Raw genomic sequence first — 16,315 nt, 5'->3', positions numbered from 1 at the left:
GAATACCAAATTCAATCACAAAAATAATAATTTCAAACCAACTAAACATTTTTAAAAAAAATCAAAAATTAAATTTTGTAAAACATTTAAACAATATTTTTGAAAAAAAAATTAAAAGGTGAGTTCATGAAAAACTTAATTATAAGCTTAATCTTTAAATATTGATAGAAGGATCTATTGACTTCAGAGAAATAATAACTTCATCATTAACTATTTATAAAATTAATTGAATTTATTTGACCTATTTTATTTTTAATTTTTGTAATGGATGAATTTACTTGTGGGTTGATCTGTGTGCGTGAAGGACAAGTTTTTCTTTTACCTTTTAAGACATGTGAGTGTATTTACTATTAAGAAATTAAAGAGAGTATAGTCTCCAAGAAATTTTTAACTTTTAACCTGATAACTACACAACTCACTTTTTATTTGGAAATATAAATAATGAATTTCAATTTTAGTTTTTTTTTATATTATTAAAATAAAGAACAAACTCAAATTATTAATTAAGAAAAAAATTAGGCTAGCATGGTAAGTATTAGAGTTCTCTTAACTTTCTTCTAATATTGTTTTTTTCACTTTTAAAACTCGTTATTAGGTATAGGTTTAGTGATTGGTCTAAGTAGGTAGAATAGAAATTTTTGGAAAAATGAGATAAAACTACTTAATTGATATAGTATGTTCCATATAGCATGTTTGGCTACACATTATACTTTTCATTGGCTCATGTTTAAAAGCTGATTTATCAAGCAATAAATTGAAACTTTGAAATTAATCAGTTTGGATCTATTGAATGAAATATAAACATGTTAAATCACAAATAAGTAGTACCTTTGTAATTAATGTTTTATTAATTTCAATTTTATTCTAATTTTAACCATAATGCATTTATAAAATGAGTGTTTGTGCAAAATTTAAAAACGGGATCTGAGTATTGTACAATAAGGTCATTGAGAATCATATTATTAAATGCAGCGTGAAAGGTTTAACTTATGAGGCATTAACATTCATTAAATATATCAGAAGTTGAGGGTAACTTTTAAAAAATATGAATGTATTCTTACAATCACACTGGTTGAGGAACTGGTGTGAACTATTTAATTAACACCCAGCACCTCAAGTAGGTTTTCTTTGTTATAAAAAATACTAAAAAATGAGTAACATTTCCTTCATAAGAAGATGCAAACAACACCTATAAGGCAAAGTAAATAAGCTGCTGCACTATTCGCTTAACATGTACAGGGGGCAACTACACCATTCTCATGAATGTAGATCCAAAATTGTAAGCATAATTAAACAGGGTTGGATAAGATTTCTTACAAGATATGCACAGAATGAGATAAATGAATCACCTCATCAATAGTGGCTCATCTCTTCTCTTTTCCTTCACCCCAAAGGTGGGGTCAGTGCAAGAATGGAACCATAATCACGTACATATTTTCAACGCTATTAACATTATATTGAAGAGGGGAGACCAAGGGAGAAAAAAACACACCAAGTGTTAACTCATCAATTTTCTAAGTCTTTTCTCAGCTAGGCTAGCATCCTTGTTTTGTGGTTCAAGAACAAGAGCATGCTTGAAATCTGCATAACAAGAAAAAATGAGACAGTGAGAGAAACAGCGTTAAATATATGAAAGTACTAGGAAGACAATGACCCACGAATAAGTAAACAAGTGCTGCTGCAAACATGGCAACTACTGTCGCAACAATGAACCATACACCAATGCAAGAATCCAACCAAGACAAGCCTCAACAAGCCGTATGTTGCCTCGACATTGTCCAGTGTCACGGAATGAATCCATGATTTTAATAGAATTAAAATAGGTGGAAGTCAAATACATTTGCATAACAATCAAGACTTACCTTCAAGTGCCTCTTCATAACATAGTAGTGATTCTCTAGCAGCTCCACGTCGCAGATATGCCTTCACATTCTGCATGGAAATAAATTATGCACTATTCTTAACAAAGCAGATTCATTTTGTAAATATTTGCAAAAATTTAGCTGGCTTCATAATGTAAAGGAATCATAGAAAATATAGGAATTAAATTGCCAAATCAATCATTATCAAACTACACAAAAGCAAGCACCTATGATGAGTTTCTCTGCAAAAGACAGATATCTATTACAGGTAAGAGGGTGTGACCAGCACTATAAAAATAAATATTAGAAGATATGACACTTAGTAAGACTCCATTCCAAGGATTGGATATTATTATAGCTTAAAAATTATAATAACTACAACTATAATAATACATTGGGAAAAACTTCCATAGCCACTGTGACATTCTCATGCCCATTTTCTCACCTTTTTATCAAGCAATATTGCCTTGCTGCAGTCTTCTGCAGCGTGCTGAAAGCTGCATAACTTCACAGGGTAAATACCAATAAGACAGAAACGGTGCAAAATATTACTGTACCAATTGAAAAACATGATAAACCTCATACCATCCTAACTTTAAATGAGCAGCTGCTCGATTGCAGTAGTACGTTGTATTCGTCCCATTCAATTTGATGGCCTCGGTGTAGTAACTGAGTGCCTTACTCCACTGCCTTTCTTTGAATGCTGCATTTCCCTGAAAAGTATGCCCTTTAGAGTGGCTTATATCCGTCCTAGATTTATACCACAATCTGCTCTTAAAGCAAATGAATCTAAGCATGATTTTGTTATATGATGCCAAGATAAAATTTGAGTTGTTCATCACGAGTTGGGATGAAAAATAGGTATATATCCATGTCTTATATAAAAACTGTTAGATATTATTACATATTTATGTAATGGGCATAGTCCATATGTTTCTTTTCCTATATAAACATAACCATATGTGTTTAATATACACAAGGGATTTATCTTATTCTTTCTTTTCATTTAATATGGTATCTAGAGCATAGGGTTAGGGTTCAATTTTTATTGGTGAACCCACTGTTCACTGGAATTTTCCAGCCACCGCCTTGTCGGAGACATCGTCAGAATCTCGTTGGAGCCTCTGTCGGAGCCTTCACCTTTGCTGCTACTACCAATTAACCGGTGACTGGATTTGTCCTCTATGGCTTCTTCCGTTGCCACTACCACTGTGGCTTCTTTCGCAGTCATTATGTCGAATCCATCTATTTATACTAATTATGTCAATGTTCATCTTTCCATTGACAAATTGGATGAAACCAATTATGACACTTGGGCATCAGATATTAAATTATGGCTTAAGAGTCAAGGTTATGTTGATCATCTTACCTATCCTAATGTTGCTGAAAATGAGGTTTCCCATTGGTTGAAAATTGATGCTCAATTATGCATTGTTATCAAATCCACCATTCACTCATCTTTAAAACAAATTTTTCGTACCTATGAGAGGGTGAGAACGATCATTATGCTGAGAGACTAAAGCAGAAGAGTCATCAACATGAGGCGTTATATCAGTGGTGTGTTTACCTGACACACGCAGAAGGGTGGAACAAGTGGAAGTAAAATTGGGCAAGATAGGAGACCCCAAAATTTGATCACGAACATGAGAATAATCATCAGGAAGGCCATGTAAACCCAATAACATGAAGAACTTGGATCTTTGTCCCAATTCTTGAGCAGGAGTGGGGGTAGGAGGTAATAACTCATTAAAATCATGAAGAATAGCATGAAGTTTACCCATATATTCTGCTAGTGTACCATCAAGACGTTTGGTAACAACAATTGTGAGCAGATTTTGGCACACACCATAAAGACGTTGAGTATCATTGGTGTATAATAATTTTGTTTGTTCCCAAACTTCTGAACATGTCTTATTGGTACAAAAAATTTGTTTTGTTTTGAAGATGAGTGAATGGAAGATTTGATAACAATGCATAATTGAGCATCAATTTTCAACCAACAGGAAACCTCATTTTCGGCAACATTCGAACGAATAAGATGATCAACATAACCTTGACTCTTAAGCCATAGTTTAATATATGAGGTCCAAGTGTCATAATTGGTTCTGTCCAATTTGTCAATGGAGAAATGAACATTGACATAATTAGTATAAATAGACGGATTCGACATAATGGCAGCGGAAGAAGCCACAGTGGCAGCAGAAGCAGAAGAGCGAACTGAAGAAGCCATAAATGATAAGGACAAATCCAGTCACCAGTCAATTGGTGGCAGTAGCAATGATGGAGGCTCCGACAGCACTTCCGTCAGCGTCTGCAGAGACGATTCCAACAACGACTCCGACAAGGCAGTGGGGCGGTGGTTGGAAAATTCCAGTGAACGGTGGGTTCACCAATAAAAATGGAACCCTAACTCTACGCTCTAGATACCATATTAAAGGAAAAAAAAAAGAATAAATCTCTTATGTATATTGAACATATAGGATTATGTTTATATAGGAAAAGAAACATATGAGCTAAGCCCATTACATAAATAGAGATATCTAGCAATATCTATAATATCTCATAATACCTAATTATATCTAATAATATCTAACCGTGATGAACATCCAAAATTACAAACATTTGCTATTAGAGTATGTAGTTGAATCGTGAATCGTATCGTGAATCGAAGAGCTTATATTTCGAATCGCGAATTGTTTCGTATAGCGAATCGTAAGATTCATAAACAATTTAAAAATATAACATAAAACATATAAACATGTAAAAATATAATTAATACCACATTTAAAAAGAGTGGTTGTAGCATATTAGGTTAATATTATAATGGTGAAATTGGGCTGGATTATATGGCCCAACTCCTTTGTTAGATGAAAAAAATATATTTGGGTTGGTGGCCAACATTAGGGTTGTCTTCTACACAAGTGCCTCTTCATTCTCCATGGGCGTGTTACTGTTGCTGCAGTTGTCTCTTCCTTTTCGTATGGTGCCGCTTGACAGTCGAAATAAGGAAGAGCACAAGTTGGTATGCAACTCCCGTGCCTCAGACGTTGTTGCTCCTATCACGCTCCTCCTACAGTTCGCTTCCTCATCATTCGCTCTTGTCGTCGTTCTTCATGCGTCACTATGTTTGTGTCATTAGAGGAGAAGAGGAAAATCATAGTTGAAGGAGAAGCAAGTTCGTGGTTAAAAAAAAATTAGGGTTTTTACCAAACCCAAATACACTGCACGATACATAAGCGATTCTGCGATTTTTTTTTAACAATTCGCACTTGTATCGTGCGATACGAGAGCAAAAACGATTATTCCCATGATTCGTATCGTGGGAGAGCAAAATCGTATCGTTTCGTATGAATCGTATCGTGTATCACACGATACTTACTACCGTATTGAGTTTGACTCCTAGTTCATCCAATTGTGAGCGTAATTAGAGTGCTTTTTGAGAGGATAAGAAGTTAAAATTATAAATTGATTTTATAATTATTTACCTATACACCTATTAGGCTATTATGATGTGTTAAGTAATTGTATAATTATTTAGGTCCACATCAAAAAAAGAAATTGTTTACAAAAAAAACCATGAGTGATGTGGTGTTTGTAATTGCCAATTTATGATTGAACAAGAAGAAGGATGTTAGAGAAACAAATGACTATAATATTGACGATTTTGCTTCAAATAATAAATGGACTATGGAGGAGAACGAAGCAAATTCAACTTTGGAGTGGTGCTTCGAATAAAGACTTCTTAGTTGAAGCTAGAGAAGACGAAGATGCTACTGGTGCTGCAGCAGCACCTATGGATTATTTGGAGGTCCCTCCAATTGTTGGTAGTGATGAACGTGAAATTAATGAAGATGAAAGAGGAGGATGACTATCCTTCTTTTCATTTCCTTGGATAGTTTGTTTGTACTAAACATCTACGAATTTAATGGTTGTTTTATCAGTAATTTTATGAAATGTGAACCTCTTAGGATCATCGAGTTTGACAACATTGTCTAAAACTCACTTTCTAAGACAGTATCAAAATCTATACTAGCAAGGTTTGTTGGCCTATCATGTCAGTCACTATCAAACCATCCAAAAATATATAGTCTCACACTTGAGATGTTCAATCTTGGGTGTGAGAGAGTGTGCTCACGTCAACTAGAGATGTGATAAAATCATATCATACAAGTGAATGCAAATCTCACCTTGCAAAAGGTTTTGTGAGGTTAAGTTAAGCTTAAAAGTCACTTTCTAATATTATCAAAAGACTTTAACATTTCAATCTGAAACACAAATACCATGTTTGGCAGCATCCAACTTCACATAAGGGGATTAACTAAATAAATAAACTAACAAACATTTTGAGAAATGATATCTTGAAGGAATTGCTCAGTGAAATCTAACCTTCTCTTTCAAAAGTTCAGAAGTTTCCATGTTGCCACTAATATCAGGTAATGACACCAAATCAAAACCAACACTAACTTGTTCTCGAAGAGTTGAATAAATATCCAAGACGGCATCTAAAAGAAATTTATCAGCTCCATGAAAAGAGATGAATGAAACAGACACACAACAACCATCATGATATCCTAATGGAATTGTAACCTGCATATAATGTAAAAGCTTATATATCAGTCAGAGAATTATAGAACAATGAATAAGAAACAACAACAAAAAATATTACCTCTGAACCTAAAAGATGACAAATTACCTGACAACATCCAGACACACTAGCAATGCTCGATAATGCAAATGTTCTGTCATGGAACTCAGAAGAAAAACCTTTTGTTGTATTAAGCTTTAATTGACTGTCTGCTACCGTAGGAATAACTAGTATTCCATCATCCTGTGGGACAATCAAAACCAGGAGATAATAGGGTAGTATTCAAGCATATAATGCCAAAATGAATTGAGCTACTTCATTATAAGAATAAGAGGTAGTTACTTGATCATCTTATTTCAAGACCACCACTAATATAATCTAATATTTAAATGAAAGTTCATTGCCTAAGGAAATCTATAAAAGAAACAAGAGTAAGAAAACAATATACCTTTAATAGACTCTGAAAAGCACCTCGCATCTCAGTCCTGACTTTATACAAGGCTTTTATATTATCATATACTGTACTAATGGCTGCAATAACATGATCAGACACACGACCTAACTTGAATTTGAGTGATTTAACCCATTCTTCATAATTGGTCTTAAATTCATACCTAAACAAGGGATAAAGACATGTCAAATAGACTTAAAGCTGGTTAAACTAAAGGAATGATAGAGACATTGAGTTGTATAAAGTCTAAATAATAAAGGGTTTAGGGACATTGATACCATATCCTCTAATAATAAAGATATGATACTGGAATAAATAAAAACATACCTAATAATACATTTATAATCTAAATATTCTTGATATACAAGATTTGCACCTTATTTTATAATTATAACTCTCCCCTTCAAGCTAGAACATATAAGTCGTGTCCAGCTTGTTGCATTACCTCCAACAAGAGCATAGTACCCTAAAGTGGAGTTTCTTTTGGTTGGTAACCCTGCCTAACTAGCATCAAAATCCCAAACTTATATTCACAAATGAGGCCTTTCCCATAAACATTCTTGATATACTTAGGATCCATACCAATGGTTTTAACAAGGAGAGCTTAAAAATTGACCAACTACACTCCCTGCAATACTTCTTGCATGAGTTATGGAATCAACGATAGAATTACATTGTGCATTATGATAGTAAAACATTCAAGTTTTAACCCCAAAACAAAATCAAAGATATCAATGTACAATATATCATTGGATATGTGATATATTGGAATCCAAGCAATTGCAACTTGAGAGATTTGAAATAAGGGAGAGTTTGAAGCAAAGCTATAGTAAAGAAATCAAGAAAAGCTCCCCTTAATATAAGGTTCACTCATTAGCCCCTTCGCTATAAAAGCCAAATCCTTTTATTCATTCCACATTTATATTTGTTGAAACCAAGATAGGGAGATTTCAAAGAAGAGAACCTCACTTGTGTGTGAGAAAAGATCCTTCTGAGAGAAAAATCAAAAGACTATTTAGCATCAATATCGGAGAGATTGGTGTCATTATTGTCGTATTCACATTATTTTTCAGGGTGGAAGATATTCTTTTATTGTCTCAATGTGATTACACAAAGCATGGGGAAATTAATCCCAGGATAATAAATTATCCATTGCCTTTGTGTTAAGAAGTTTTATTTTGTTATCATTCATCTTAGTAGGTGGATTTATGTCTAACTCAATCTTACAAAACCAATTGGTTTGTAATGCCCCCACTTATATACTGTAAATTGGTCTTATCTTTAGTTGATGTTAGATCTCCAACACTCCCCTCATGCCGAGACAAGTACATCCATGGAACTACATCATGGAACCCGATAGCACATAGCATGATAGCCCTAACAAATCTCGCTAAGATAGACTCTAATACCATATTAGTAATTGGGTTTATGCTTAACTCAACCTCACAAAACTAGTTTGTAAGGTGAGGATTCTCCCTATCTTAGTAAGGGGGTTTATGCCAAACTCAACCTCACAAAATTGGCTTGTAATGTGGGGATTGCATCCCACTTATATATTACAATCTGGCCTAATTCTTAGTTGATGTGGAATGTCCAACACACCTCTCTCACGTCGAGGAACATCTTGCAAGTAGGATTAGATGTTTATAAGTGGTCTAAGAGGAACTCGATAACGATGGCATAATGGCCCAAAAAACTTTGATACCATTTTAGTAAGTAGATTTTTGTCTAACTCAACCTTATAAAACTGACTTGTAAGGTGAGAAATGCACCCCACTTATATAGTATACTCTGACCTAATTTCTAGTCGATGTAGGATGTCCAACAATTCCCAACAATAAATTGTTTAAGAAAATATTCTAAGCAAGGCATATCCATAGTATGTTGTCCAAAATTCATATATGCATAATGACATTCGTATTAGCAAAACAATAGGAAATTTAGGACCCTTAAAACAACCAAGTGAATGAAATTCTTGCTAAAAAGTAGAATGTTCTGATAGCTTTGAGTTTTGACAACTTTTCAATTAAATTTTCAACAGAAATTTCTTTATATTTGCTAAACAAAGAACCATTAAAAATGAATGAAGAACTATACACAATTTACATAACCTTTTTAAAATGGATTTCACAAAACAGAACAAGTTGGATAAGAATGAGCAGTTTATATATATTTTCAATAGTAATAAGCTAAAAAAGGGAAAAGCGATATTTTACAGTTACAGACAACGGAGAAAAGTTTAATTCAAAAAAAGTATATTCTCATTACATCAGTGGATCTGTTTTAAGAAATATGTAATTACAATAGAAATATTACACCAACTGTAGCAAATTGCTTTCTCATTATTGGAGCACAAAATGTAAGGATATTCATGAACTTTACTAATCCAATATAAATGCTCGAAACTCTGAGCACATTATAGAAATGAAAATTAGCTTTTGTTTGGTAGTTACCATCAACAGCACATTTTACACGGCTAGTTGCCACTGTTATCAAACACAATTTTCTTTTATGCTTATCCAACATAAATTTCCATGTGTTCAGTTTACGGCTTTTTTTCAGAGTACTCCCAATTACTGCTACCCAGATAGGTGAGATTCATTATACCTTGTTTTCTTTTATAATTGTAATCCATTTAGAGAACCATCCAGTGCTTACTCATACAACATCATTCTCTTTCAAATAGTTTTTTAATAGAAAAGCATACAGCACAAGTTGACATATTAATATTATAATAAATCAAACGTAAAACTTTAAAACTTATAAAGGAATACCCTTGTAATGAAAGCATAACCGAAGAGAGAGTTTTCAATATAGATGTTTCATTTTGCCGGTGTGTTGATTGCTCATGAAGCCTTAGACTGGGCACCTTAGAGTCAATGTACTGACAGAGATTCAAATGCTTTGGATCCTGATCTGCAAAACCAAATAGACTAAACACTTCATAACATATTTTCCACAACTTTCTTTTCTTTTGGTGATTCAATCTAGTGATAAACTTTGTTCTTATATAAAACTAGTATTTTATAATTAATTTACTAATTACTAATATGAAAGGAGGATGAACTGGTCTTCAAAGATCAAGAAACTTACACCCAGACATATTCTCAATAGCTTTACCAATAACATGTATTGTCCTCTGTGTAGGAATTGTAGATAACTGAAAAAGATCATCAGCAAATATGATACGCCTGGACCTTTTGGTCTCCACAGAACTCAATTGAAGTAAAACATGTCCAACGCGATGCAAGATAGATGGATCACAAGCAAACCATCCTGCGAATCAATTAAACAACAAAGTAAAAAACAATCTAAATAAAATAGCACAGACTACTGTATCAAAAAGATCAAATTCCATTCATCTCATAATGTGGTGATTGCTTACTAACTTAATCATATTTAAAAACTCCGGATGGAAAATCAAGAGTACTAACATATTTAATTGCTCTTTATATTGTACAACTACATAAAGCACTACTAAGTAACCCATGTATCTAATTGCTCTTTGTTAAAACAACAAAGTTAGCCACAAGAGAAAATGATACAAAATGTCAAGAGTTGATACACATAACTTATGATCAAGTATTGATTAAAATCATGGCAACAAAAAAAATTATGAATCTTACCAATAGTGTCTAAGCTTTGTGCATTTGGAAGAACTCCAATAGTTGATACAGCCCCATGGGATGGTCGAAAACCAAAAATACCACAGAATGCTGCTGGAATTCTCACACATCCTATAGTATCAGTACCTGCCATGACACGATAATCTTCCATGTTAAATATATAGTTATGTAAAATCAAGTAACAAGTTTTCAAGGCCTCAATATAATTGCATGTGCAAATAAAGTCTATCCTGGATAAAATAAAAAAGATCATGGTTAGTATGCCATACAGCAATAATATAATGAAAACATCACAAAAACGAACTAAGACTTGGAATCGTGAAACTTATGCAGCTATTGTGTTATAGATCACCATAAAGAATAACTTTAATTTCATAACATCAGCAAGCCCCTACTCAGCTCACTACTGCAATAAGAACGTTTAAGGAACAAGACAACAATGAGGACACTCCTTAAATTAAGCGTTTAACATTGTTTTTACAAGAGAAACTAAAACATACAAAACAAATTTACTGTAATAATAATTAAATAAACAGGCATTAAGATATATAATTTGAATCATCCCCCAATTCTCTCATTAACCAAATGAAGCAACAAAATGGTAATCTTAGCAAGTTCAAATTAAAAAATGCAAGAATTCCAGACATTTGAAATATCGTTTACTATATTGGCACTTAGTTCAATAGAAAGAGAGGGAAGAAACTAATTTATTAAATAGAACAAGTTAATATAATAATTTAACAACAAAAACTCCAGGTCTAATAGTTTAAGTATTTCAGGTCCAACGTATAGAACAACTAATAAGAATAAAGGAAGATGTAAATTATAGAATTGAAGCAGGATACATGAAATGGATGGGTGCTTCATATGTTATGTGACAAAACAATAGAACCACTTCAGCTGAAAGGAAAAATTTACCACGCAGCTGCAAAACTGGTGATATTGTATGCAAGAGAATGTTTGAAAGTCAAAAGTCAAAAACAGCATAGTTATCAAACTCGTGACTTAACTCGCAAACTCGAACAATCATGAGTCTAGTAATTGCAGGTTAACTCGCATGTAAACTCGGTTTCAAAATAGACTCGTGCTGACTCAAACAAACTTGAGCTGACTCAAGAGTTTACTATTGAGTCAGTTAGTCCATTTGAGCAAAATAATTTTAATCAAAACAACACCAGGGAACATCGTTTAGTCACAAATTTGGAGCTCCAAAAGGAACTGCAATAAGGGTTTCCTCCCTCTTTTCTCTTTGCTTTGTTTTCACCCTAGCTCAGCCTCGATTCACCTCTGCATTCCATTGTCCAATGGTTTCTTTCTCCTCCATATCGAGCGTAATTTTGAGTGCTCATGTAGGGACTGCATTTTGAGCCTCTAGATAGATCATTTCCTTCTCCTCTATGTTTCCTCTCCTTTATGAAGAGATAAGCTCTTCATGCTCCCCATTTTCATCCTCTGTTTCTGCCTCCTATGTTGGAGATTTTTCTTCCTTTAATATTTTGTTCTTATGTGTTTGGGGAATTCTCTTCCCACGTTTTTTATGCCACAGAACATCTACTTAGGGGACTTGGTTTTTGTTTGGACTTCAGAGTTTTATTTGTTAAAAAAAAATCTGTTACATATTCAGTAGCTGAAATTTTAACATCTATATAGTTATTTTTTTTCCATTTGAAGAAGACTCTTACGAGAGTCTACGAAGTTCCCACTAGTTATGTAGACTCTCAAGTCGGATAACCTTCAAAAAGTAATTAAACTCAATGTAGCAAAGATGTTGACTTGGATGAGTAGACATACCACCAGACAAGATAAGATTAGGTACAAATGCATTGGAAAAAATGTCAAGGTAGCACCTAACATAGAAAAGATGATAGAAACTCACCTTAGGTAGTTTGGAGTTTGGACACATGTGGACAAGCTGTAGAAGCCCCATTAAGCAAACTAAATCAGATTGCAGGTAACCTAATCGCTAGAACTAGAAAAAACTCATAAAAAGCTAGAGGTAAAACTATTAAGAATATTTTAAAGGGTCCTTAAAAAGTGTTTCTTAATCAACGTGATTTACTAAAGAATATTGTAGTGTTGCATACACACCTAAGGGTTAACGGCTTGGTTGGTTTTCTGATAACTTAATAGAATAACATTCATAAAACACAAGTGCATCAGAATCACCAAAGCAAGATAAAGGGAGGATTGCTAGATTGAAAATGACAGATTCACAAATGATTACAAAATTAAAAAGTATTATTACACATAAAAATAGAATTTCAAGTTATTAGGGGTAACAACATAAACTTACCAACAGCAAAGTCCACAAGCCCTGCAGCAACAGCCACTGCTGAACCACAAGAAGACCCTCCTGGTGCACACGATGGCATCCGAGGATTAGTTGGAGTTCCATAATACTTGTTCTCACCAGAAATCCTGACACAACAATGCCTTAAGTATATCAAATGGTTTCAGTTGACTAGACGAAGCTAAAGGACTTCTAAAGGACTCATCACCCAAAAGAGAACTCATCCACAACAGTCTTGCCAACACAAGTGGCCCCACTCTTGAGCAGAGCAGTCACCACAAGAGCAGTCTTCTCCGCTTTCTTGTGTGTACTCTTCCACGTAGGATTTCCAAAGCCCGTCACATAGTCTTTCACATCAAATCTGCAACCCCAACAAATACAAACAGCCCAAAAAATCATTTAAATCAGAAACCACAACAAATGACATTATCTTACACTCCTTAAATATTTACTGATTTTACTATTTTGAAGATTTTGATATTCAAACGAAGCCAAGGAAAGATACTAGTGTTTGTCAGGGTAATTGATTGATGCCAAGTGCAAGGTGGGTTAAAGTTAACATGAATGGTAGTGCTTGAGGTGGCTTGGGACATAGGGCTGGTGGTGGTGGTATATTTGGAGGTAGTCGTGGGAAGTACATTGGGGGTTTCTCTACCTATTCTGACATCCTTGGTATTAGAAGGATGTTCTATGATGGTCACATTTAGGCTTTTTCTAATAGACTGCTTGGAGTTTGAAGGGTAGATGGTTGAAGTGCACTTAAATATGCATAGAGATGGATTTTAAAGTTTCACACACTTATAGAGAAGGCAATAGATGTGCGGATAGTTTAGTTAATCTTGGGATTATATATAGGCAAGATTTTACTTGGTTTAATTTTTTGCCTCCTATAATTAGTTTACATTTTTTTTCAAAATAGGTTAGCCTCCGAGAGCTTAAATTTGATTGATTTGTTTCCTGGGAGTGTTATTTTTTTTTGCATGTGTTTACCCATGTGTTTGTATTTTTCTTTTCTTTTTATGGCATTTACATAGGATGGCATATGATTGGTGGCCTCGAGGAGTCAACCTGGGATGTCAAGGTTTCATGATGTCTACTCTATGAGTTTTAATAAAAAAAAAGTTATATTCCTTAAATACACTATCTATTATTATTGATTGAAATTTTATTAGAAATTACAAAATTTTGTAATACATACTTCTTATTGGATAAGTTTCACTCGTAATTTTGTAAATTTCAACAAATTTTAGAATGTATTTCCCATATATCATATACCAAACCTCAAACCTGTAAGCAAATATTTTCTTGACCTCAGGAAACCAAAGAAAATTGTAAACCTTACTCAAACGAATACTAAAACCTAACCAGAGATTGAGAGTAACAACAATGTTCTTTATTGCAAATCAAATGTCATGATATCAAAGACCTAACATGATATAACATCAGCAAATTTTCTCTCAATCCCATTAAAGAAAAACATTGATAATTAATTAAAATGTCAACTTTTATAATCAAACTGAAGCAAAACTCAAAAAACAAATTGGGGGGAGGTCAAAAGAGACGAACGTTTCGTTTATGGCAAAGGTTAGAGCAGAGAGCGATTGTTTGGCAGCAGAAGGAGGAAGCTGAGGAAAGGGAAGTATCTCAAAACGCTCAACAAAAGCACCAAAGTCTTGTTTGTGTGTTTTATTCCGCCGTGTTCTACGCCGTGTCTCCACCAGAACGACGATTCCGGCAACTCCTACTCCGATGATCAACCAGAATTTGGGGTTGGAGGCATGTTCCTTGATTAGCTTCAGTGATTGGGACATGATCAAGCAGAGAAACGGAGTTTTAAAAGGGAATTAGAAAAGTGGTTTTTGGAGGGTTTTAGTGTTGATGGCTTTGTGCATTGCATAGCTAAGAAAAAGAGAACCAAACTCTCACGGAAGAAGTGGAATCACCAGATTCTTCTTTTCTGCAATTTAATAACCTTTTTTAATTACATTTATATTTTTTTTTAATTTTAATTTATAAATTCAAACACCATTTATTTTTCCTTATTTCTATTTTTTACAGCTTTGTTTTTCTTTTTATATCTCTCAATTTTGTTTGGTTAATTACTTCCGTTTTTCTTATTCATATATAACTTATTTAATTTAATTCCGTATGTTATTAAAAAAAATCAATTACGTCTTTTAATTTTATAAATTAGTATTCATTTCATTTTTTATGTCTCATTTTGTTGTCACGTTGAATGTATCAGAGAACAAATTGATCCCAATTTAAAAAGTTAAATGTCTAATTAAAACTTTTAATAATATCAGGATTATGATAAATTATATAAATATAGGTGTTCTAGTACGGAAGTTGGGGCCTAGAAAATTATTGAGAGAATTTTTTTTTCTCCTTCTATCGGTCGTACTTTCAGCTCCTTTCCTTGCAAACTTCTTGTTCTTCCTTTCTAGTCTCAATTCTTGGTCTTCTTGTAATCCAGGCTAGGAGGGTACCTGCAGAAGGCACTCTGACGCTCAAGTCAACAAAGATGTTTGGTATTCAGTTCTAAGAGCATTGTACGATGACATACCTGATTCTTGGAATATGTGCTATTTATATTACCTTTTGTAGGCTTCCTTATTGGGTCAGGTTAAGGAGTTGGACCGCGTTTAGGGTTGCATTACCTAACTCCTAATCGTGGATTAGCTTCACTAACCTTGATTGAACATAATTGGACTTGTGTTGTCGGTCGGTCCTATAGAAGTGTGTTTCTACCTCAGTCGATCCAGTGATGGGGACCGAGATGTGACATCAGTCGTACGGTCCTCACCGGTACACTTGCCCCTCAGGCTCGAGGATGATTAATTCGAAGAGTCTTTTGAGAGTGATATCTCGATCGGGCTTCTGAGTTTGGTGTGACGATTGGGGTTCTCGATGCTTGACGTGACATCAGGCGGTGCCTGCACGCATGACGTGACCCGTATTGATGAGGGGTATTTTGGGCGTCAAGCGACAATGATCGTTGGATCGAAAAGATCTAACGATTGAGATGGTTGCGACGCTTCGTCTCCCGAGACCCTCGAGGGCTATAAATAGTGGTCCCAACAATGCCGAGACATTGCGCTACTACTTCGATATTTGCTCCGAGACCCGAACACTCCTTGTCCTCCTAAGCTGTTGTATTTCGTCTTTCACAAGGTTAGTCATGTCTTCTTTGTCTCGTCCTACCTCTTCTTCTTCGGCTCCCCATTCTCCTCGTCCCGTGCGTCCTTCGTCCTCATCTTCGTCTTCTGTTTCTAACTCCTCTACAACCGAGCCTCTGTCGGTCGGTGCAATCCAAGTGTTGCACCCTGTGGAGGAGGCGGCTAGAGGGGACGACCCGGACGGTGCTGTCGGCCGGTCAGACTCCCTTGAGCAGGTCATCTCCCCCCTAGAGATTGATTGAGTGGATCCTAAGGTAACTAGGATCACCTTTGCCTTTACGACCGAGACCTCTGTCGCAGACTTTTTGGAGAGGGTTCCAAT

At 34.6% G+C, this 16,315-nt stretch overlaps 1 protein-coding gene across 3 annotated transcripts; it reads right to left on the bottom strand.

Moving 5' to 3' along the window:
* Positions 1 to 1,012: 1,012 nt before the first annotated feature.
* LOC137811860 (outer envelope protein 64, mitochondrial-like) lies at positions 1,013 to 14,775 on the bottom strand. 3 transcript variants are annotated; one of them, XM_068613714.1, is made up of 13 exons: positions 14,381 to 14,775; positions 13,023 to 13,175; positions 12,818 to 12,942; positions 10,525 to 10,650; positions 9,992 to 10,174; positions 9,673 to 9,814; positions 6,896 to 7,061; positions 6,556 to 6,690; positions 6,249 to 6,449; positions 2,448 to 2,575; positions 2,308 to 2,359; positions 1,863 to 1,932; positions 1,013 to 1,581 (listed from the first exon to the last, which is right to left on the bottom strand). In XM_068613714.1, the coding sequence occupies exons 1-13, from the start codon at positions 14,623 to 14,625 to the stop codon at positions 1,499 to 1,501; spliced, it is 1,809 nt and encodes a 602-aa protein (XP_068469815.1). In that variant the 5' UTR covers positions 14,626 to 14,775; the 3' UTR covers positions 1,013 to 1,498. The 3 variants fall into 3 exon arrangements, 2 of the variants coding, with proteins under 2 accessions (XP_068469815.1, XP_068469816.1); XR_011081182.1 differs by having other exon boundaries at positions 1,193 to 1,581; positions 2,448 to 2,565; positions 14,381 to 14,759; XM_068613715.1 differs by lacking the exons at positions 2,308 to 2,359; positions 2,448 to 2,575.
* Between the last annotated feature and the right edge of the window lie 1,540 nt (positions 14,776 to 16,315).

Source organism: Phaseolus vulgaris, chromosome 2 (assembly GCF_000499845.2).
Source record: "Phaseolus vulgaris cultivar G19833 chromosome 2, P. vulgaris v2.0, whole genome shotgun sequence".
NCBI lineage: Eukaryota > Viridiplantae > Streptophyta > Magnoliopsida > Fabales > Fabaceae > Phaseolus > Phaseolus vulgaris.
This window is presented reverse-complemented; position numbering and strand designations above follow the sequence as displayed.